At 48.9% G+C, this 22654-nt stretch overlaps 1 protein-coding gene across 1 annotated transcript in view; it reads right to left on the bottom strand.

Annotated features, from left to right (window-relative positions):
* Positions 1–3072: 3072 nt before the first annotated feature.
* Positions 3073–22654, bottom strand: part of VWA5B1 (von Willebrand factor A domain containing 5B1) — a 66061-nt gene continuing 46479 nt past the window's right edge. The window contains exons 13-23 of the mRNA XM_056122928.1: positions 21967–22152; positions 18616–18799; positions 17540–17730; positions 13027–13228; positions 12269–12580; positions 10917–11054; positions 8114–8248; positions 5455–5523; positions 4610–4679; positions 3766–3886; positions 3073–3649 (exon numbers count right to left, since the gene is read on the bottom strand). Of these exons, the coding sequence (XP_055978903.1) occupies positions 3158–3649; positions 3766–3886; positions 4610–4679; positions 5455–5523; positions 8114–8248; positions 10917–11054; positions 12269–12580; positions 13027–13228; positions 17540–17730; positions 18616–18799; positions 21967–22152 (2100 nt within the window). The 3' untranslated portion in view covers positions 3073–3157. The remainder of the gene's footprint in view (positions 3650–3765; positions 3887–4609; positions 4680–5454; positions 5524–8113; positions 8249–10916; positions 11055–12268; positions 12581–13026; positions 13229–17539; positions 17731–18615; positions 18800–21966; positions 22153–22654) is intronic.

Raw genomic sequence — 22654 nt, 5'->3', positions numbered from 1 at the left:
GTGGGTTTCCCCAATGGCAGGTATTGGGGTATCAGGGTCCAGCCAGGCAGTGAACTGAAGGGCTTCACTGCCAAGAGAGACCCTTTTCTTCCCTGCCTCTCAAGGAAGAGAAGAGGGGGACGGCGTCTGAGAAATAAACACCCCACAAACTAGGCACATGGGGGCATGTCAGAATTCAGAGGAAGCTTCTAGAAACAACTTCTAACGGCTGGTCCAGGTGAGCCAGTGGGGAGGAGAGGGAGAGCAACCTTTGCTTTCTGGACCCCAGGGATCAGGGCGGTGCCTCTGGAGGACAGTGGTGTACTTTAGCGTGTGGAGTTCAGGGGCCCTGACTTACATGAACCCCTTTCCAAATGTCTCCCAGCACTGGATAATTTGGCATAAACTGCTAATGCTCAGTTCACCCTAAGAACTGTGCTGGAAATGATTCAGAATAACAACTTTCTATAAAAGATGTGACAGGGGCCCAGAAAAAGCAAGCAAGCAACTGCCCAAAGCAACACAGCACATTGTCAGTGTTACTTAGCCAGGGCAAAGGGAAAGTTTCATCGGAGCATTAGAATCAGGAAATCATGTGGTCTGGTCCTGGTATAGTCACATATGTTTCTCATTGTCTTCCTCTGACCCATCGGCTTGTACCGTGTCGCCTGCGGATGCTGCTGTAAATCCAAATGGCCCTGGGCACAAACTAGGGGATCTTGTCCTCTAGTTTAGATCAACACTTAATCCCCCAGTTTGCAGCTCAGTATTTTCTCTGAACGCTGTCAGGCTTTGTTGGACATCTGTCCTCTCCTGGTTCTTTAGTCGAAGCATGAATGTCCCTTCTTGTGCTCCAGAGAGCAAGAGCTAGTTCAACAGCCAGATGCAGATCAATCCAAGTTAAACCCAGAGACCAGGGGAAGTTTGGCGCTTTATTCTGGCACTGATACGTATGCTAACTGCTAACTATGAAGGTGCTTCTCTAAGAAGCTAGTTCCCACGCGGTCCTCTGCTTGGGCAATCCCGGGGGAAGACCTACGAGTCTGTCATCATCATGCCACAGACAGGATTGAGATCATGGGCTGGTAGAGGGGCCCCGTGCCCTTGGCTATCTATCTGAATCAGTAAGGACGTGGGTCTCTGTATTTTGGGGGACCAGGTGGGCAGGGACCCAGGTCAGGGATCAGTTTAGTTTTTGCATCAGACTTGCAGCTGTGGCTGCTCCCTGGGGAATAGGGGGTGGAGCAGGGGTAGGGCACAGGCCTGCCACCTTGCTGGGGTTCTGCTTCCGCTTCCAGGCATTTTGCCATCAGTCCATGCTCACTCATGGGAGGCAGAGAAGCTGGGGGTATGGGAACATGGGGAGTCGTACCCTGATAGGGCACTTTGACAAGTTCCAGGAATTCCAGCTCTCAGCCTGATGGTGTTTCTGCTGAGTCCCAGGTGGGAGGTGGCCCTTCAGCCCCCCGGCCTTAGTCCCCGCAACTGTCTCATTGATGCAGATGCCTCCTTGAGGGGCAGGTGACCTGCAGGGATGTGAGGCTGCTTGAACACAGGGATGAGGGCCCAGAAGGCCCTGGGCACCTGGGGGTGGCACTGGTGCTATGAGCCAGCTATCAGGCTGCTGAGTGGCCCCTGAGGTGGGTCACCCCCAGAGGGGACTCTGAGATGGACAATGGTGACACACATGCTAAGGCCCCCTTTCTCCTCGGCACGGATCACCCGCTTTGGGGTATAGCCCCCCAGGAATTTTTGCAACAGATGCTGAGAACAGGGCAGGGTTTGGAGAGGGTGCAGGGAGCCCCACTTGACTGGGACTGTCTTCTCTCCACATTCAGGGGTGCGTGGCTGAGAACCCCTCTCAACTAGGGGATGCCCCTTGGGTCCATGCTCCCCTCTGAGGTGCCGTCCTCCTTCAGTGTCCCCGGGGAGGGCTGGCCCCATCTGCCCTCCCTGAGGTCATCCCCTCCCTCTGTGATCTCTGTGATCTTCCAGCATGCCAAAGAGCTTCCTTCATGCCAAAGCCGAGGAAATGCGGATAAGGGGAGGCCTGGGAGACGGGGCTGGGGAGGTGGGTAATTTAGCCTGGGACCAGCATGGTGGGGTTCCTAGGTGAGGACCAGGCCCACCATCAGGGCTCTCTGCACAATAGCTGAATGGGGCACCAGACAGGGACGCCCTGCTTTGAAACATTGGAAGTTTCCCATTTCACACCCCACAGAAGCGGCCATTTCATCTCCACACACCACAGCCTGCCAAACAGCCAGGCTAGAGGGAGCCCCCACAAATGCAGTGGGCCCAGGGTAACCCTCTAACACTTTCACACAACGGACGAGAGTCGGCCACACCAGCTCCTGAAACACATGTACATTATTTGGAGAGGGTCTGGCTTCTCCCTGCCCCCCACCCCCCACCCTCTACGGCCACGCAGCTCCTTTCCCACCTTGGACAACTTCCGTCCACTGCTTTGACATGCAGTGTGTCCCCAGCTGTGCCCACTGCCTCCTCTTAGCACGGGACACATCATTTGCAAACTAATGCTCACATGCTGTGCCCAAAAGAGCCATGAGCCGGAAGGAAAGGGGCTCTGGTGATTTCTGGAAAGCCCCGAGAACAGCGGTTCTTTGAGAGTCAGTGAGAGTTAGGGGTTCCAGGCCATGCAGACAGGTGCCAGGATGCCTCGGCAGAGGTAGCCTCCCTGGGCTGTGAGGTGATTCTGTAGCTCTGGTCATCTACAGTGGCCAGGTTCTCCCCTTTTATTTGAGGGGGACTTGCCCTCATGATCTTCCTCTAGAGGGGTCTCGGGCTTAAATTCTTCTCCCGCCGCTTCTCCCCAGGGGCACTCTCCCTCCCAGACAGCAAACCCCCCCACACCCACGCATGCCGTGGCTGTCTGCTTCTCTGGTTGGGAAGGAACCTTTGCGCCATCCTGGGATGGAATCCAATTCCCTTCCCTCAACCCGTCTTTTATGGGTGGAGGATGGGGGGCTATGGCCAGGGACAGGGGCTGCTGCCAAATCAGCTCGGTTGGTAGCAGACGGTGCTGAAACTCAGGCCTCCTGGTCGCCAGTCTGGGGTTCTTTCCAGCATCGGTGTATTGGTTTCTGAAGTTCCTCCCAGCAGGCCCCGATTGCGTCCTCCTCGCCCTTCTGCGCCCCCAGCCTCCCTTCTCCGCCCACTACATGGAGCTGGGGTTATAGCAGAGCATATTGAACTCCAGCGTCTCGTCCCAGTGCCGCAGGAGCACGAATAGCTGGCGGGCGGCGGCCCTGAGTGTGCTCTGAGTGCGGCCCTCCGGCACCTCCTGCTGCTCCAGCCACGCATGCGCCTTGGCGGCCACCAGCTCCCATTCCACAAAGTAGGTGGCTGAGTAGTGCTCCAGCCAGGCCAGTGCCACCACAGTGGCCCACAGCTTCCCTGAGTGCTCTGTCCCCGTCCTGGACTCCCGGTCTAACTTGCCCTGGGCCCCCCGCTCTGCTGAGGGCTGTTGAGGGGAGTAGCTGGTGCAGAGATGGGGACTCGAGGCCTTAGGCTCATTCTGGTGGGCTGGGGTCGAGACGCGGTGGCAGGTGAATGGCGAGGTCCACTTGAGCTTCTCCAGGGGGATGCGGGTGGCCTCGCAAAAGGCTCGGTTGAGCAGGAAGGCTCCAGAGGCCAGCTGCAGACACACCTGTATGGGAAGGGTGGGGCATGCTTGCAAACTTCCCCTGCCCTTTGCAGAGGGGAAGGGGGGGGGGGGAGGCCCCCTGCCCAGCTCCAGGGCTAAGGCCAGGGCTGTGCACTCACCAGTGGGATGTAGTTGAGACTCAGGCTCGCTGGCGATGCGGGGCTAGGAGCCTTGAGCAGTGGCTTGCTCAGAAAGCCCCTGGCTGCTTGGGTCAGCATCTTGGACTTGCTGAGGCTTAGCCTGTGTGGGTGAAGCCGGTGAGGGTGGACACAGAGCCTGAACATGTGCCTGCCCCTTACCCATACTGTGCCCCCATACTCAGTAGGCTCTGTAGGGCTAGGCCAGAAGAATCTGACACATGGCTTCTTCTAACTGCCTCGCTTGACAGCAGGGGAAACCGAGGCTGGTGGGGGCTGCATCTGCCCAGAGTCAGCATCAGCCTTAATGAGGAGCATATTAGTAGGATTTTTTTTTTCTGAGGGGAAGGGAGGGCCTCCTCAGCAGTGCTGGGGGCCGCCCCTGGGGGTGCTGGGTCCCGTGGTGGAGTTCGATGGCTCTTGGTTTGGCCTGAAGATGTGGGGCTCCTCCCCCAGTGGTGCTTGGGGCCCCGCCAGGATCACACCCAGTAGTGCTGGAGCAGGGCTTGTGATGGGCTTGAACTCAAGTTCTGGAGTGTTCTTTCTGTCACCCTGTTTTTCAGAGGATTCTCTGTCCTGCTCAGGAGCGCTGTTCACTGAGAAGATGAACCTCCTGTGGGGGAACTTCCCTGCGGGTGACACCTGGGTGTGGTGTGGGGGTCTTCCTAGAGCAGGGGTCTTACACTCAGCTCAGCAATGTGCCTTTCTGTGATGGCCAGGCTGGGCGCAGCCTTTGCCTTCCGAGTCAGGGAGTGTCCCTGGAAACTCAGGATGGGCGGGGGGTGGGTAGGGAGAAGATTGTCCACACACTGGGAATCCCACTTACCTGGATCCAAAGATAGTCTCGGAGACCTTCAAGGAAGAAAGGGTATCCGTAGCCAGAAAGCGCCGGGGACCTAGAGAGTCACAGAATGACCATTGTGGCTCATGGGGTGATCCTGTCCAACTGCTGGCCGCCAGTGGGGGAGATGGTATCCCGGGAGGGCAAGGTGTGACCCAGAGAGTCAAATCTGTGTCTAGGTTTCCTGGGACCCGGTTCCACTCTAGGATGAAGGGCTGATGTAGGTGCAAGGAGGGTTCCTGGGGCCAGAGCTACAGCACAGCTGGTAGGGGGTTTGCCTTGCATGTAGCTGACCTGGGTTGTGTCTCTAGCACCCCATATGTCCCCTGAGCCTTACCAGGAGTAAGACCTGAGCACAGAGCCAAGAGTAAGCCCTGAGCACTTCCAGGTGTGAGTGAGGGGGAAAAAGAAAGAAAAGAAAAAACAAACTGGTTCCTGGCATCTTCTGGAAGATAATTTGTGAGGACAGAGTTGGTGTCATGTCACCCCATAGAAGACCGCCACCCCCAGGAACGCCCTGCTCCACAATGACTTTTCTTTCCTGGCTTCTTGCTGGGGGTGGCAGTTTGGTCCCTTGTCTGGGAAAGGGAGAGAAAGGGATCAGAATGTAGACTTAGGTCTGCCACCAACTTGCCATGTGCCCTTCGGCAAGGCACTTGACCTCTCGGAGTCTCTGTCACCTCCTCTTTAACTGGGGACTTCTGCTTCCTCTCACAGGCCTGCTTTGGAACTCTGTGAACCACAGTGCTCTTCAGGATAAGCCTCCCAGAGTCCTGCTCCGTGGTGGTCACGCTGTCACTGAGGAGGGAGCAGGCAGTGCGTCTACTCACCGTCAGAAGCTGTGCACTTCTCGTCGGCTGGGGGCAGGGTTTCTTGCGGGGGTGTGGCAGGGCTTTCACCTACAACACAGAACCCAGCAGGGCCTCACTTCCCTGCACCTCCCTTTCTCTACTGCCCCCACGGACAGGGGTGGTCTGACTCCACAGGAGCAGGGAAAGCAAGGGCAGAGGCTCCCCTCTTGCTGCACGGGTCTGTCTCTTCCACTGCTCCACTGTGAGGGGCAACCATCCTGGTTCCCCACTCAATAGCTGTGTGGCCTGGGTACCACGGCAACCGAATGCAATTTTGCTGCCTTTCTGTATTTCAAGCACAAATGGGAGAGAAGAGTGCCTGCTTCATGGTGCTGCTGTGTGGATCCAATACGGAGATCCTACACGGACGGTGCTTGGTCCCTAGCCTGGTAAACACTCAACAAGGACTCAGCTGCAGGCCTTGCAGCAGAGAGCAGGGAAGCAGGCTGGAGCCTGAAGCGGGTGGGGAGTGGGGAAGCAGACATGTAGGCATCAGGTCTGAGTTTCATGAAGGAGAGGTTCAGCCTAGCTCTCTCGGAGGCGCCAGAATATAGTACTGACTTTGCGGAGGGTCCTGAGCCTTGGTTTCCCTGCCTGTAAAATGGAATAATAATTGCAAAGAGTTTGCCTAAAATGTTTCATTGAAGTGATTACTATTTTTTTTTTCTTTTTGGGCCACACATGGCGATGCACAGGAGTACTCCTGGCTCATGCACTCAGGAATTACTCCTGGCAGTGCTCAGGGGACCATATGGGATGCTGGGTATCGAACCCGGGTTGGCCGCATGCAAGGCAAACGCCCTACCTGCTGTGCTATCACTTCAGCCCCCTGAAGTGATTACTCTTAATGATTATCATTGCAAAGGTTGGTGAGTGATGATGATAACTATAAGGAAATAATCCGAACTTTGGAAACAGCCTTGTGCACAGATATATTCAACAAAGCCTCCATCTCCTCTGGATACCCTTAGCAGTCCTCAAGATCAGGTCAGGGTATTACTGGTCACTGGTTCTTAAGAACGAGACAAGAGTGAACTAGACACTTAATGTGAGGCAGCCAGGAGGCAAAGAGTGTGGAAGATTTCTGGGGCTTCTGCAGACAGACATGGCCTGCATTCAGGTCTTGGTTCTACCACAGGCTAGCTGTGTGTTCTTGAGCAAATCACCTAACCTCTCTGAATCTTCATTTCCTCCCCCTCTTCATGGGGAAAATAATCTCTCTGTATTGGGGAAATGGGAGGGAGAGGGGTGAGCGGTGGTGGTCCCAGCATGGAAGAAACTCAGAATGTTTGTCAGCATCATCCTTGCTGAGGAATAGGGTTGGGGATAGAATAAGAGCTGGGGAGTCATAGACACTGGGTGCCAATCAGAGGGAAGGAAAAAGAAAGGGGTTTGTCATTCTGACAGACATCCTGCGCTGCTGACAGATGAGCTGGGGGTTACAAATGGGATAGCCCAGAGATCTCCTCCAGATTGAAGCCCAGCTTGACTCAAAGGTAAAGCAGGTCCCTGCCCACCGATGAGTTTAGAGATTCTGTGGGAGCAAAGAGTGGACAGAAATGAATTATGAGGAGCTGCTCTAATTTTTTTCTTTTTGGGTCACACCTGGCGATGCTCAGGGGTTACTCCTGGCTCATGCACTCAGGAATTACTCCTGGCGGTGCTCGGGGGACCATATGGGATGCTGGGAATCGAACCTGGGTCGGCCATGTTGGCTGCGTGCAAGGCAAACACCCTGCCCGCTGTGCTATTGCTCCAACCCCTCTAATTTTTTTTAAGCTTCAATATGTGCCATTTCTCTCCCCCTGCCCCCACCATCCCATGTGACAGCGCTTGGGGCTTACTTCTGGCTCTGTACTCAGGAATCACTTCTGGCAGGCTCAAGAGACCATATGGGATGCCAGGGATTGAACCCAGGTTGGCTGTGTACAAGGCAAGCATCCTACCTGCTGTACTATTTGTCCCCTACATGCCTTTTTTTTTAAAATCGAAATTATTATCCAGTCTTTTGGATTAAAAGATTGTCTAATCCAGTGACTGGGCTAGTGACCGGCCAAGTGGGACCTTAGATGTCTCCGCCCCACACCTGCCTGCCCGGGAGGAGACAGAGATGCTGTAGCACATGCGAAGCCAAAAAGGAAAGGGTGAGGATGAGGGAGAGCAGTCAGGCTGTCTGCAGAGGGACCCTGAGGCACACAGACAGAGGGTGAGGTTCTGCCTAAGAGTTCAAGGTCACAGAAAACTCAAATAGTGTATCTTCCAGGCCCCAGTCTTGGGCATGATGAAATCAGGAGACACAGAGAGGAAGATGCTGGAATGATGATAGCAGCAGAAGGTAGGACCAGCAGTTGGACCCACCTCTGTCTTGTCCCTCATTAACTTTCTTGGTAATGACTGTCTGGAAGGACTGAGTCAGGGAACAGTCACTTCGGGTGTTGGACCTTGAGAGGAAAGGGTGGTGGGCGTGTCAAGGGGATGATCTACCTTTCCCACTGGGTGGGAGGTGAGGCTGCCAAAGCTGCCTTTTTGTTCACTGGGTCCCTTTGCCCATCTCAGGCCAGCTGACTCCAAGATCCCCCCTGCCCCCCACCCAGGGTCTGATCTGGTGTGTGTTGGGGCAGGCTGAGGATGTTCTTACTTGGAATCTGAGAGTTGCCTTCACCTGCGGCTGAGTCTTCAGTGTTCAGAAAGATCTGGGGTCGCCCCACGCTGGCGTCCATGCTCTTCCAATGCTGCGTCAGAGCCTGCGAGCTTATCACCCGCCAAGAAGCACCTTCCCAAAGACAGGAGAAGGGGTCAGAAAGGGACACATGTGCCAGTCTCTCACCTCCGCTCCCAGGCTGGTGCAATGCTCCAGCTTATGTCAGTCATTGAAGGCAGGAAGTCCTAGATAGGGCAAGATCCCCAGCAAGTCAGAGCATCCTTGGTTTGAACCTTTGCTCCACTGCTTCCTAGCTGGGTGCCCTGAACCTTCATTTTATCACCCGAACAATAAAGCTATATACCATGTATCTTGCCAGGTAGAAACTTGCTAATTTAATATTTAGAAAGCAACAATGGTTTCGAACTACAGGATTTTTTTTTCAGCATCTCCTCCTCACTGTTTTCTGTCTCTATCAGAGACCTTATAGACAATGCACCCTGAATTGTGTTTTGGAGGAACACACTCAGAAAACATCAGCCTATACATTGTTAATTCTGTTGGAAAAGAGAGTTTGGAGAAACTGCTTATGATCTGGTCCCTTATCTGAGCCTCTGGCTCTTTATTCTCATGCTAACAAATCTGAGAGATCTATAGTAAAGGAAGCAAGAACTTGCATGGGAACGAATGCAGTGGCTCCTGAAGCGCCTTCCTAATAAAATATTTCCCAATATTTTTGCTCAATGATCATTAGCAAGAGCGGGAACCAGAGTTCTGATTTCCAGGAATGCCCTCTGGGAAGCATTGATCCAGATCTTAGGGGGCTGGGGGAATCAGCTATGGACCAGGCCTTCAGAGGTGCTACAGGGAGAGATGCTAAGGGCAATGGCCAAGAATGAGCATGGCCAGCTGAGGAAGAGCCAGTAGCACCATGCAGGAAAGGAGAGCAATAGAGGGAAAGCAGGGGCCATGGCTCATTCATTATCTTGGAACCAGTGATTTTTAAAGATGGAAGGGGAGTATCAGGAAAGAAAATGAATAAACTATTTTGTTTCCAAACACAATTCTTTTGGGACATCTGCTAAAAAAAGATAGAAGGGACACACACACACACACACACACACACACACAGAGAGAGAGACAGAAAGACAGAAAGAGAAGAGAGAAAGCGAGAGAAGAAAGGGGGGAATGAGTTGTAAAGGACAGGAAAACGTAATTCAGAAAAGAAAATTGCATCTAGAAAAAATTTCACAAAAAGCTAATAAAAAACAACCCAAAAAAATTCCTGAAAGAAAGCCTCTTCCCATCGATCAGACTGGTAGCTTTTAAAATAGCATTTCTCCACTGGTGGGAGGAGGGATATTGGCACCCTAGGATATTTCAAGGGGGCCTCAGGTGAAAGCCTTGTCAAAGCGGGGGTCATGCTTGAGACTAGAGGGAGGGGAGCACAGGAAGGCATCAGCATTGGAAAGAAACCTTTGTGAGGAAAGGGCTGAGAAACTCTGATTTTGACCATTTAATGCTGCTGAGGGGTATGGGAGTAGCCTTTAAGGGAGGGTCAGTAGATCACATACATCATGATTTTAAAACTGACAGAGCCTTTGATGTGCCATTTTCTCCGAGTTTGCTAACCCCAAGTTTAGTTAGGTAGCTAGTTAACCCGCCATGGGCTAACCCAAGAGAAGAGAGCCAGACAAATGCACTGAGATGGAGCCAGAGTGATAGTACAGCGAGTAGGGTGTTTGCCTTGGATGCGGCTGACCCAGGTTCAATCCCCAGCACCCCGTATAGTCTCCCGAGCACCATCAGGAGTGATTCCTGAGTGCAGAGCCAGGAGTAACCCCTGAGCATTGCCAGATGTGACCCAAAAAGTAAAAAAAAAAAATCCAAAAACAAAATCGCCCTCCCAAACCCAAGTACATCAAGATGTTTTCTGCAGCATCATTTACAATTACCCAAAGTGAAATGAACTGAAAGGCCAAGACTAAGTGACTGGTTAAACTAGTTCTGATGAGCCCAATAAGTTGTGGTGGAGTTGACGAAGGGAGTGTAAGCCACAGATTGGGGCTCAAAGCCTCCTTGCTGTGTTACCTCAGGCAAATGACTAAGCCCCTCTTTTTCAGTCTCCTCATCTGCAAAATGGAATCACAGTGTCCACTTTGCAGACATGTTTGGGGGCTTAAATGACTTCATATCTGCAAAGTGCTTTGGAATACAGTTAATTGGCGATCATGATGACAATGACAATGGTGCTAGTGGGGTGGTGGTAATGGTTTCCTGCAGTAGAAGGCAAATGATGAGGGAACAGCTGCCATTCTGAAAGGGAAGAGATTCACCTTCATAGCAATTTAGTCCCTACACACATATTTTATAAACAATAGGACAAATACATACGATCCAATTCATGAATGGTGATCTGACTTTCAATTCTTCTCCAATGAGAGAATGTTCTGAGAGAATGGACACACCAAGATGTAAGCAGTATGTCTTTGGGCCTAGTATCTCATTTCTTGTATGTCTTCCTCTATTTTGGAAATTTCTAGTGACCATATCACTCTTGCATTGGAGAAATAAAATAAGTCATATTCATTTGGTGGGGAAAGGCGATTAGGATGGTTTTAAAGCCCTTTCAGTCCAGTGGGATGGGGGCTTAGATGACCCCGACCCATGGCAGCCAACCTGTCTCCCAGGGACCTTTCTGCTTCTGGGACATTCCTTGTATCTCTTCTAGCAGGCCTGTGCTTCATGTCTCAGCCCCTCCCTGACCCCCAGGAACTGCCTGGCCTCTGTCCTGCCTTACCAGAGTTGGGGTAGCGCACCACGGTGGGCAGGTACTGGTTCTTGCTGGTGTCCACCGGCACGAAGGCTGTGTACTTGCTGATGATGTTGCAGGCCTTGCTAGTGTGCACCGCACTCACCTGGTAGCGGCGTCTGATCCCTACGGAGTGAGGAGAAGAGCTCAGAAAGTCCCCCCTGACTTGGAGACTCTGGAGCTAAAAGGGGGCAGGTGAAAGTCTGTCTTTGGGACCAAGTTTGTCTTGGAAATCAAGGGGTTGTCAGTTTGCCAAATAAGAACATTTGTAAATATCTCCAGGTAGTTAAGCTCCAACCTCACCTGTCCAACCAGATGTCAAATAAAGACATCTGAGCTTGAAAGACATCTAGGAATCAAAGACAGGCACTTCCCTTAAATGGCCACAGGATTATTAAAAATTGAAAAGCCCTCTGCCTGGTCGTTCTCCGTCTAGCAGCTGCCTGCTAAGAACCTTGCTGCAAAAATTCTCAGGTTCCTCAGATGGCAGTTGGGGACACTGGCCTGACCCCTGGGGACAATTTTAGAAGAGATTGAAAACCTGAGAAGGAGCAGCAGGAGCAAACACAGGGAGTTAGCAATGGGCCCGAGATCAAGCAGGTCTGACTTCAAAGCCTCCCCCACGGAACTGTCTCCCAGGCTAAAGTGGGTGAAGAGGCAAAAGGACAGACACCTGCCCTGCCAACACGGGTGATTGCAGGGAGAAGGCAAAAATAAAGAGAACATGCCACTACAAAATAAAAAAAAATGCAAACCCTTGGGGCGGAGTGATAGCACAGCGGGTAGGGTGTTTGCCTTGCATGCAGCCAACCTGGGTTGGATCCCCAGCATCCCATGTTCCCTGAGCACCACCAGGAGTGATTCCTGAGTGCAGAGCCAGGAGTAACCTCTGAGCATCGCCAGGTGTGACCCAAAAAGCAAATAAATAAATAAATAAGGAATGCACATAGTTGCTTTGAATCTTTGTCTGCACTCCAGGGCTCATTCTGTTAAGATGGGTTGTCCCTACTGCTAAATCACCTCCCTGTCCCTTATCCCTGCACGTGCTCTTTATAGCACTGCTGACAAATACACTCAATTAATTATGTACATAATGATTGCATTACGATGGTGGTCATCGCCTGGTGCTCTCTTGCTTCGTAATCCCTAAATGATGTTGATGAGCGGGTGGATTGAGTAGGTGGGAAGTAGTGGCCTAGGGTGTGGCCTGGGGTGGGGGGCAGTTTGGCCTGGGATGGAGCTTTGTCAGATGCGGGGTGGGTAGTGAGGAGGGGGCGGGTCTGGGGCGGCTCTGGGGGCGGAGCCTCGGACCCTGGAGCAGGTGTGGCAGCTGTGCTCACCTTGCTCAATCTCCCTTTCGCGCTCGGCCAGCTGCTCAAAGTCGCGGATGATGGAGCGGGCCGCCAGGTGGTGGAAGGTCTCGCTCCAGGGATCGACGGCTTGCTCGTCGTCCAGCTCAGGGTCCTGGGGCCCCAGTTCGAAGCTCACCTCCCATTGCAAGTGTTGATTGTCGAGCAGGCCTCTGACCACCACTTTGCCCAGCACTGGGTCGTGGGTGGAGGGCTTGTCTGGCCGGCTAGGCTCCTCGAATTCCGCGGGGGACTCCCAATCCGAGGACGTCTCGGTCTCCAAGGAGGGGTGGTGGGACGTCTCTGGAGGAGGTGGAGGAGGGCAAGTGGGACGAGCTTGGGAGTTGGGGAACAGAGGGCGATCCCCAGGAGGCATGGTCCTTTCCCAGGGAGCAGCCAACTCTAAGCACAAGTTCTCCCAGGAAGAGATAGCCCTTCCCCTTTACACTTGGGGTGTCTTTCCCCAAGATTGGAGCAAAGCCACCTCTCAGGAAGCTGGACCCGAGGAGGGCAAATGGGGTGAGGAGGGGACCTTTCTCTACTGCCAGGGTGACACCTGGGGGGCCCAGGGACTGCCCAAAAGGTCAGGCTGATTGGGAATGGGTGAAGTTGACAGGTCCTTAAGGAGGGGTGGAAGTCCCACGGGCACAGACATGGGTATCTGCCTTGTGTTCCTATCTTTTGAAACTGAGTCCCAACCCAGGACCCCTGTAGTCCCTGATTAAGGTCCCAACCCTGTAAGTGCTTACCCAGGTTGGCGGGGCTGAGGCTGTCTGAGGCAGGCTTGTGGCTGGAGCAGAGATCCACTCCTTTCATGGCACTCCAGGTTTCAGTTACCTGGTCACTGGCCAAGGCAGGTTGGCACCCTTGGGGCAGCAGAGAAGGTCTACGGGCTCCTGCGGCCTGGGTTTTGGGTCCCTGGCTCAACTGTTGGCCATTGTTCTGCAAAAGCTAGGAGTGTGATAGGACAAAAGAGAGGCTGAGTCTTGGGTGCTGGCCGGGCCCCTTGAGCTCCAGTTGAAGCTCCTTCCCTGGGCATTACAGGGAAGTACCCTCCCCACTGTCCAGCAGATACAGTATAAATAATCCCAGACCAGGGATAACATCCAAACCACACACACCATGGAAAGGCACATATATACAGCAGGTGATTCTGAGTACCCTTTTTTGGTGGGGGGTGGTCATAAAATTCAAATCTCTCCCCCACCCTCGTGTGTGTGTTTGTGTGTGTGAGTGTGTGTGTGTGCGTGCATGTGGGTGTGTATGTGCTAGTTAAAATTATCATTCTTTCCCCTTATAGCTTCTCATATGTTGTGCTTAAAATGTCTTTCTAAAAAATAGAAAAATTCTTCCAGAATTGTGATTTGTTTAAATCTTTGATTCATATGAAATTAATTTGGGGGCAGGGAAATAGGAACCAGACATTCCTTGGTTTTCTGAATTGTACAAATTTCAATACCATTTGTTGATTTCAGGCCATTGAATTCTTAAGATTGATCAATTCTCCACCTTTATACCAACATAGATCTTAGGTGAATTTAGTTTTTCTGTCTGTTCTGCTTTGTGGATTAAGTCTGTCTATTCTTATACTGACACAAACAACAGCAAAGACAGGGGATAAGCTGAGAAATACATTTGTGACATGCACAACAAAGAGCTTTTTAATGCTGTTTAAGGCTCTATAAATCACTACGTGGGGGGGGGGCGGGGGCGGTGGTCATAAGAAACTCAGTGGAGCAATGAGTTAAGGACCTTTACAGGCAATTTCTGTCAAAAATGCTCAGACTAATGAAAAATTAGAGTAATTTAAAAATAAGTCCTGATTTTCTCCATTCTCAGATTGACAAATAATTGAATTTTGATGGTTCCAAGTGTAGTCAAACGGGGAGACTGAGTCTCTTGTGGATGGTTGGTGGTAGCACGAAGTGGGGGTCATTTGCTGATGAATATGAAAAAGGTACAAGCTCCCTGGATCGATTGATTTCATCCCTAGGATTTTAATCTGGCGGAAGAGGTCAAGGATGCAAAAGCCTATGTGCATGTATTGTGTATTTGTTTTGGTGTCATTTTCAAAAGTGAAAATCTGAAAACAGTCTAAATGTCTTTCAAGTGAGACTGGCAAATACACGTGGCCCCTCTATGCCATGGAACGCAGAGCAGAACTAAAAAGAAAGTAGGTTTCTTCATTCCAGTATGGGAAGCTGTCCAAGGGAAAGCACTTTCTGCTCCTCATTACTCATAATAAGGGAAATACAAATCAAAACAACAATGCCTGTGAGAACAGAGAGAGTCTGGAAAGAGTCTGGAAAGAGCCAGTGTTGTCGGGGTTGTGGTGAGAAAAGAATCCCCCTCCACTGTTGGTGGAATGTCATCTGGTTGAGTCTATAGGAAGCAATTTGAAGATCTCTAAAAAAAAATGGAAAAAAAATTCCATAGAATTAGCAATGCTACTTCTTCACATCTATCACCAAAACAAAAATATTATTTTGAATAATAATGTATAATAATTGGCTAAGTGTAGTGATAAACCCTTATGTTTTTATGTGTTTATGTTTATCACTACACTTAGCCAATATATGAAAATAACCAATAAATGAATGGATCAAGAACTGTGGTATCCATACACAATGGAATAGTATGCTGCTCTAAGAAAGAACAAAATAATGCAATTTGCAGCAAGATAGATGAAACTAGAGAATATCAAACTGTGATGCTCATCAGAAGGAAAGAGAAAAATACAGAATGATCTCTTTCACATGTGGGACTTAGAGATACACAGCAAAGTAGCAACAAAGGTCTAAAAGGAGAACTTAGCCACACAATTGAGTTGGTGGTGGGGGTGCTTGAAAGGGAGGATGTTGGAATCCTTGGGGGAGAGAGGTGAGTACATTGGTGATGGGTATGATACTAGAATTATGTGTAAGAGAAACCCTTATTAATAGTATTGTGAACCACAGAATCTCAATCAATAAAATCTTTTTAAAAAGAGAAAGCACTTTCAAAAGGTAAGCTGCAGTTATTATTTTCTTTTCTCTGAGTATATATTACTTTTGTAATGAAAGAATATTAAATTAGTTAAACATGGATCCTATGCCTTGGGGAGCTCATAGATCTGCCTAGAATGAGGACAAGGTGCGGGGGGGGGGGGGGGAAGGTATATTCTAGGTGTAACAGAGAAAAAAGGTGTCATTCTGTCAGTCCAGTAGTTAACCATGGGATCTTTTCCATTTCAACCAAGTCTCCATTGGAAAAGGAATTGTGTCTCCCAATTAGATAGGGGTCCTTGAATCAGGGCTTAGATTTCCCCCTTCCTTCTTTTCTGGGCCTGAGGTTCTTGAAATTGTACTAGGGTGTGAGAGCTGAGAGGGACTGGTCATTCTCAGATGGCCTCAGTGGGATAGGTATACAAACAGGGCTGCTGGGTCCCTTGAGAGTCAGGACTCCCCTCCTCCTTCAGAATAGGATTCTCAACACCCCTGCCCCACCATTACTGACCACACTGAAACACAGAATCTGCTGTAGTTTCCATGGCAACAGAGTCTAAGCTCCGATCTTTCCCCAGAGGCTATAGAGAGTGCGTGTGTGTGTGTGTGTGTGTGCGTGTGTGTGTGTGTGTGTGTGTGTCTGCATGACTGCCTTCACACACATGCATTTTCACAGATGTGTGAGAAGAATCAGATTGGAGAAAAAATCAGGCAGGGTACAGGGATAGATGAGTGAAGATGATCCAGAAAAGCTCTAAAGCAAGTAGGAGAGAAGTTAAGAGAACCCAGGCTTCCCAGAGCTCTCAGTACGCAGAGCCACATTTAAAGGACACCCAGCATGTACTGGGGGGCTACCCCAGGCACTTAACCTCTTATCAGCTGGTGCCCCACCTCTTACAGTTGGTGCCATCAACAGATTTCTGTTGGTATATATTAGCGTGATTATCTGCATAAGCCATTCTTCCCATTTTATAGGTGAACAAATTAGGGCTCTGGAGGTTAAGAAACATGCTTGAGGAGCAGTGACTACCTCATTCAAGGTCTTCCAGCCTGCATCAAGTGATTCCTGGTTAAACACGGAGAACAGCCTTAGGAGGTGGTGCTGGAGTGATAGTACTACGACTAGGGCATTTGGCTTGCATGTGGATAACCTGGGTTCAAACCCCCCCCAACACACACATTCTTCATATGGTCCCCAATCCCACAGGAGTGATTCATGAGTGAAGCTTCAGGTATAACCCCTAGGTTTCCCCAAAAATGACTTTTAGGGACAAGGTGGTAGTCTTTCTGTCCCTGGAGAATGTTAAGGCTGAAGAATAGTGAGGGTGGGGAGGAATAGAGTAGTAGGTAGGAGAATACAGGCACACCTGAGGGAGAGTGAAAGACTGCTTTTGTGGAACTGTAGACTCACAAGGACACATAACACCCATTCTTTAGAAAATAAAAAAAGGCTTATACAGATAATACCAAGACTCAATTGGCTCTAGGACATTGTGAACCTGTTATTTTTTTCTCCTCACCACCCCCTTAAGGAAGTTTATCAGTGTCTGCAGATGTTTTGGGCCAACTTTGGAGGAGGAGTGTTACTGGCATACTGCTTACTAGAGGCAGGTATGCTGACAATTTACACTCATGTTTGACAGTGATCACGGTCACGGTCATGGTCCTCCCATTGTTCATCGATTTGCACGAGCGGGCCCAGTAACATCTCCATTGTGAGACTTGTTGTTACTGTGTTTGGACAGTGATCATGCCAGTAATGCTAAGACAGAGGCCCTGCTCTCATCTGGACAGTGAGGGGTTGGTTCTGCTGTGGCTCACATTCTTAAATGACTTCAGCGATGGATGAATGCACAAACTCGGGAATCTGCAGGAGTTCCAGAGTGATAGAGAAAGGGAGCAAGGGATTTTTAAGGTAGAGCATTCTGGGTTGCAAGGCTCTGACTCTGGTTAAATCACATTGTCTCTTTGACTCTCAGTCTTCTTCCCCCATATCCCCTCCTTTCCTGGGGGTTCTGTAAAATCAAATGAGCGTGGAGGTGCAGGTACTTCATACCAAGCAGGAAGTCCTGTGTGCATAGAATGGGGGTTGTCATTGACCATGGGGGTTATTACTAGAAAGGTATCATTGTGAGTCAGGTAGAAGGAGGTCCAGCAAAAACAGGAAGTGACTTCACCAGGGAAGTCATGGACTGTCCTGGCCCTGTGGTTGAAGCAGGAGACATGGCCCTCACTTGGCCCTGGCCCTCCCCAAATGTGCCCTGCCCAGTGGCGATACCTGCAAGTCAACTTTCTGTGAGGAGACCTCCAGGATGGACTGGGTGGTGAGACACTGCAGCTTAGCTTTCCGTAGTGGGTTACTCTTGGCAGCCATTGTGGGGTCACTGGCTGTGGTGGTCCTTGGGGGAAGCTTGTGGTTGGTGATCTGATTGGTGCTGTATGCCCGTCGCCGCTGGGAGGATTCCAGACCTGGATAGCAATGGTGACAGTGAAGAAGGAGAAGTGGATCACAGTGGCAAAGGAGAAAAAGACTTGCATGCCCCTTTCTCTGTTTGGAAACTTCCAGAATTTCCCACTACTTGCCTACTAGCATATGTGCAGGGCCTTCATCTTACAAGACATTCAGAACCCTGCCAAATCTGGCTCTGTTTTATCTTCCCAAGGACTTTTCTTTCTGTTCTCTTTCTACGGTGCTTACTACATGCTCCACACATTCTGGAGGGACTGACAATGGTGTATGTGCCTTCAAGGCGTCACACCTCTAGCTCTTTGCTCAGGCAGTTTCTGTTGCCTGCAATCTCCTTTCCCTTCCCCACTTCCAAGAGCTGATGCCTCCATGAAGCCTGCAGATCTCTACTTGGGATCTTTCACCTGGGATTCCTACAATTTGTCAAATATCCCCATGGCCCCTGTTATTCTGCTTTCCACCTGAGTTAGGACTAGAAGGAGAGCAGATGGAGGACAGGTGCCAGGCTTGAGTGCTCTTTGCCTCTGATATTATGTATAGTGCTTAGCCTTACTGGGTGATTAGTATTGCAGGCCCGGCAACTGTGTCTCACAACTGTAAATACAGAATCCACACTAATACCAGAATGAGACTTAGGAGCAGAGAAGCCTAGAATCTTTTATCGGTATCCTACCTCTTTCATGAGCTTAGACAAATTGCTTAAATTCGCCACATCTCAGTTTTCTTATTTGTAAAATAGGCTTAATAGTAGACACCTCTGTGATTGTTAGGAATTCAGTGGGAAAAATATTTTTGGATAAAATGCTTCATGCATAGTACGTGTTCAATAAACTGGCAATTAGGGTCTTGTTGGAGAAGGAATGGGGCATAAATAGCAGCAGACTAACTGTGATGTGAGGTGGAGTCTCCGCTGGGTGGCCTGGCATCCTTGGCATGCTTCAGGGTTACAGGTGTCACCAAACTCCTGGCACAGTCTCCACTGTCTGGACTGGGTCCTTCATCTTGTGAATGGTAGAACACAGAACCGCTGGAGTCTTGAGGGCGCAGTGTGCCCTGTCGTCGCTTCTTGCCCTGGAGGGAAAGAAGAAGAAATAGGGAAGGAGATGTCAGGAAGGGCATCTGTGGAACAGGCTATCTGTGAAGGACCAGAACCAGGGAACACCTTTTACTCACTCCGGGAATATAGACAGATTCCTGTTGAGGAGATGGTTAATAGAATTCTCACATCACTCGCATTATTTATATTTTAATTTGTCTCCTTTTTATTAAAAAAAAAAAGGCTGGAGCGGTAGCACAGAGGTAGGGCGTTCGCCTTACAAGCAGCCAACATGGCCAACCCAAGTTCGATTCCTCCGCCCCTCTCAGAGAGCCCGGCAAGCTACCGAGAGTATTCGATATACCAAACACAGTAACAACAAAATCTCCAATGGAGATGTTACTGGGCCTGCTCGAGCAAATCGACGATCAACGGGAGGGCCTTTACCTTTACCTTACCTTTACCTTTATTAAAAAATTTAAAATATAATATGATTTTAAATGTTATTTCCAAATAGGTAACCAAGATTAACAAAATGAACCGCTGGCGGTCTTCCATCCCATTTTTATGATATAAACACACATATCATACATATAGTGTCTTTAGGGTGATAATTTTTTTTGATGAAGGTCACATCCCACTATACTCAGGGCTTAATCCTGACTTGGTGGTCAGGGATCATTCCTAGGGGCTCAGGGGAGTATATAAGGTGCTGGGGATCAAACCTGGGTCATCTATATGCAAGACAAATGTCCTAACCCCTGTACTATCTCTCCAGCCCCTGGAGGTGGTAATTTCTGTTTCACAAAAGCTGGAACACATTACTTACATTGATCACATCTTGGATTTTTCACTTAAAACAGTTTGGAAATTCTGAAAACCAACTATCCCCTTTGAAATTTAACAGCACAATATTCTACCACCTAATATTGTCAAGTGTTGACTTTATGGTTATTAATTTTTCCACCATAAAAATGCTACACTAAGCTCTTGGATATAAACTTATCGCATCTCCTTTATTAATATGTGCTGTACCTCTCCAAGGAACATCTGTGTTGAAAAGTTTGGCATTTTAAATTTTATTAGTTATTTCTTGATTGCTTTCCAGGAGGACTGCAGCAAGTCATGTTTTTGTGCACATTATAGAAAAGGACCCTTCCCCCAACAGCTCTAAGATTGGCAAGAGAAAACTTTTCCAGTGTCATGTAGTGGGCAAGAAAGGAGAATCGGGAGGCCGGAGAAATAGTACAGTGAGTAGGGCGTTTGCTTTGCATTCAGCTGACCAGGGTTTGAGCCCTGGCATCCCTTATGGTCCTCTAATCACTTCCAGGAGTAATTTCTGAGTGTAGATACAGGAGTAAGTCCTGAGCATCGCTGGATCCAAAGAAAAAAGAAAGGAGAACGGCCTTAAGGACTCTTGGTTTCATGCTAGCAGTAAGGTCTGTTGATGGTGTCCTGACTTCAAGATCTCTAAGAAGGGCTGACACTGTGCAAAGACTTAATCAGCGTTTTGTTTATTATTCCTTCCCCACAGTGGAATACTCTGTTCTCTATAGCACATTTGTTATTATTATAACTGTGTTCTTAAGAGATTTCATAACATGAAAAAAATAGAAATTTTACATAAAATTCAAACTTCTCTTGAAATAGTGGAAACACATTTAAATTAGGGCTCACATTCTGGGATAACAACAGTTTTTTTATTTAGTTTTATTTTTGGGCCACACCCAATGGTGCTGAAGTTTTACTCCTGGCTCTGAACTCAAGGATCATTCCTGGCAGAGGTTGGGTGACCATAAGGGGTGTCAGGGATCATACCCAGGTAGGCAGAGTACAAGGCAGCACTACATCCACTGTGCTATCTCTTTGGCCCACAATAGTCTTTTTAGACTTGAGCAAAAGCTGTATAATTTAGAGAGGACACAATCTATCTCATTTTCCACATTCTCTTCCACTCCCCCCACCTTTCTAAGTATGAACTTGTTATTAACCACTATCCCTAAGTATGAACTTGTTATTAACCACTATCTCTTTGCCCCTTTCCTTTCACAAGTCCATGTCCTTTATCTTCTACCTGTGTGATCATTCCAGATTCTTATTGAATTTGTGACTCTTGCTTAACAGCAGCAGCAGCAGCAACAACAATAGCAACAAGAAAAAGACAAGAAATTCTTCAAGGAGAGGAGGAATACTCACTAAGGAGGGACTATGTATGAGTGAGAAAACAGCTTCTCAGGCAATCTCCCATATTTTAGCATGAAATTTTCCTCCTTCAGTCCTCACTTGGGTTCCATTTCTGTTACCATACGCAAGAGCATTATAAATAAAGAAAAGATCAACTCATCAAAGGAGAATGAATTTGAATAGTTTTCTTGGAAAGAAACTTGAGAGTGGTTGTGATGAGTGGAAGTGTTCCCAAAAACCACCTGTGTGTGGGGTGTAGCACAGAGATAATTTCATGGGCCAGAGCTTGTGCTCTGCATGCCAGAAGCTCAGAAGCACCACATGATATCCCAAGCACTACTGGGAATGATCCCCACTCCAAACCTAAGTACTGAGCAATGTCAAGTGTGGCCCAAACAAACACAAAACAAAATGACTTTGGAGAGGTCATGTAAAATGCAGGCTCCCGAGTTTTAGTCTAGAGGTTTCTTAATGGAGTCAACCTGAATTGGAAATAAGGCACTCTTTTTATTTAATTAATTAAGTAAATGAACCAGTGTGATATGCAGTTAAAGACATACAAACTTTTGTGATTACGTTTCAGTCATACAATGTTTGAGTACTTATCTCTCCACCAGTGCCCATTCTCCACCATCAATGTTCCCAGTATCCCTCCCGCTACTCCTCATCTCTCCCCTCTGTGGCAGGTACATTTCCTTTTATTTTATCTCTTATTTTGGGTGTTATGGTTTGAATACAGGTACTAAGTGGAAAGACTCTCTTTTAAAAATGTTCCTCCTCCACCCCCACCCCCAAGTTCTTCTGATCTTTGAGAAGAATAACATGAGCTGGTAGCATCCAGCTTAAATAGCGTCAGTGTGACCAAATGTCCATGGCCTGCATCTGTTCCCTACCACTGTAAAGCTAGATCCAGCTCATTCATAACTGGCATGACTGGTCTTTCCAGATAAAGATAGCCTTGTGTACATGGTTGTACTCCCCACCCATTGATACCACTAGTTATTTCCAAGATACTTACAGAATTGGAATTGGAGAAGTATAAGGAGGCATCACATACAATGCCATACCCCACGAGCCGTTCTCCAGGGAAGAGAGAGCTGGTGCTGGTAGGTGAGATCAGGACCTCCGTGGTCTCAGGGAAGCTCCACTCCACAGTCACATCACTCAGGACAGGGGACATGGCCTTCTTCAGAGACTTGATCATCTATTGGAGAGGGTCAGGACACATGGCAGGTATGTGAGTGAGGGCAGGTGTAAGAAGCACAAACACCATGGGTATGAGCACAAAAGGATGTGAGTGAGAAAACGGAACTGTAAAGGTTTGGGGTTGACTTTTCTAGAAGTGCATGATTTTCTTTGATTCTTAGAATGTCAGAGTTGGATCCTGTGCTCCAAGTTTAATGTTATAAAGAAGAAAAATCCAAGACTCAAATTAGGATTACGGCTAACCAAGGGGGTACAGAAAGTCTCCGGCCAAACATGGACACAGTGTTAGTGCGAGTGATCACAGTGATCTTGCAAGTTAATTTGCCTTCCCATATCTCCTCAACTTGATATAGTTGGGGAGGGGGTGGTATTCTGAAATATTAGATATGAGATGTTTGCTGCAGATAGGTATTCCATAGATGGCAGCTGTGGTATAAATCTCCTAGGCTGATTTCTTCCGATGAAATGCAAAGCAGGAGAAAACAATTTAGGAATGTGGC

This window comes from Sorex fumeus, unplaced genomic scaffold, assembly GCF_029834395.1.
Source record: "Sorex fumeus unplaced genomic scaffold, SorFum_2.1 ptg000047l, whole genome shotgun sequence".
NCBI lineage: Eukaryota > Metazoa > Chordata > Mammalia > Eulipotyphla > Soricidae > Sorex > Sorex fumeus.
Note: the sequence above shows the minus strand (reverse complement) of the source record. Positions and strands in the feature narration are given on the sequence as shown.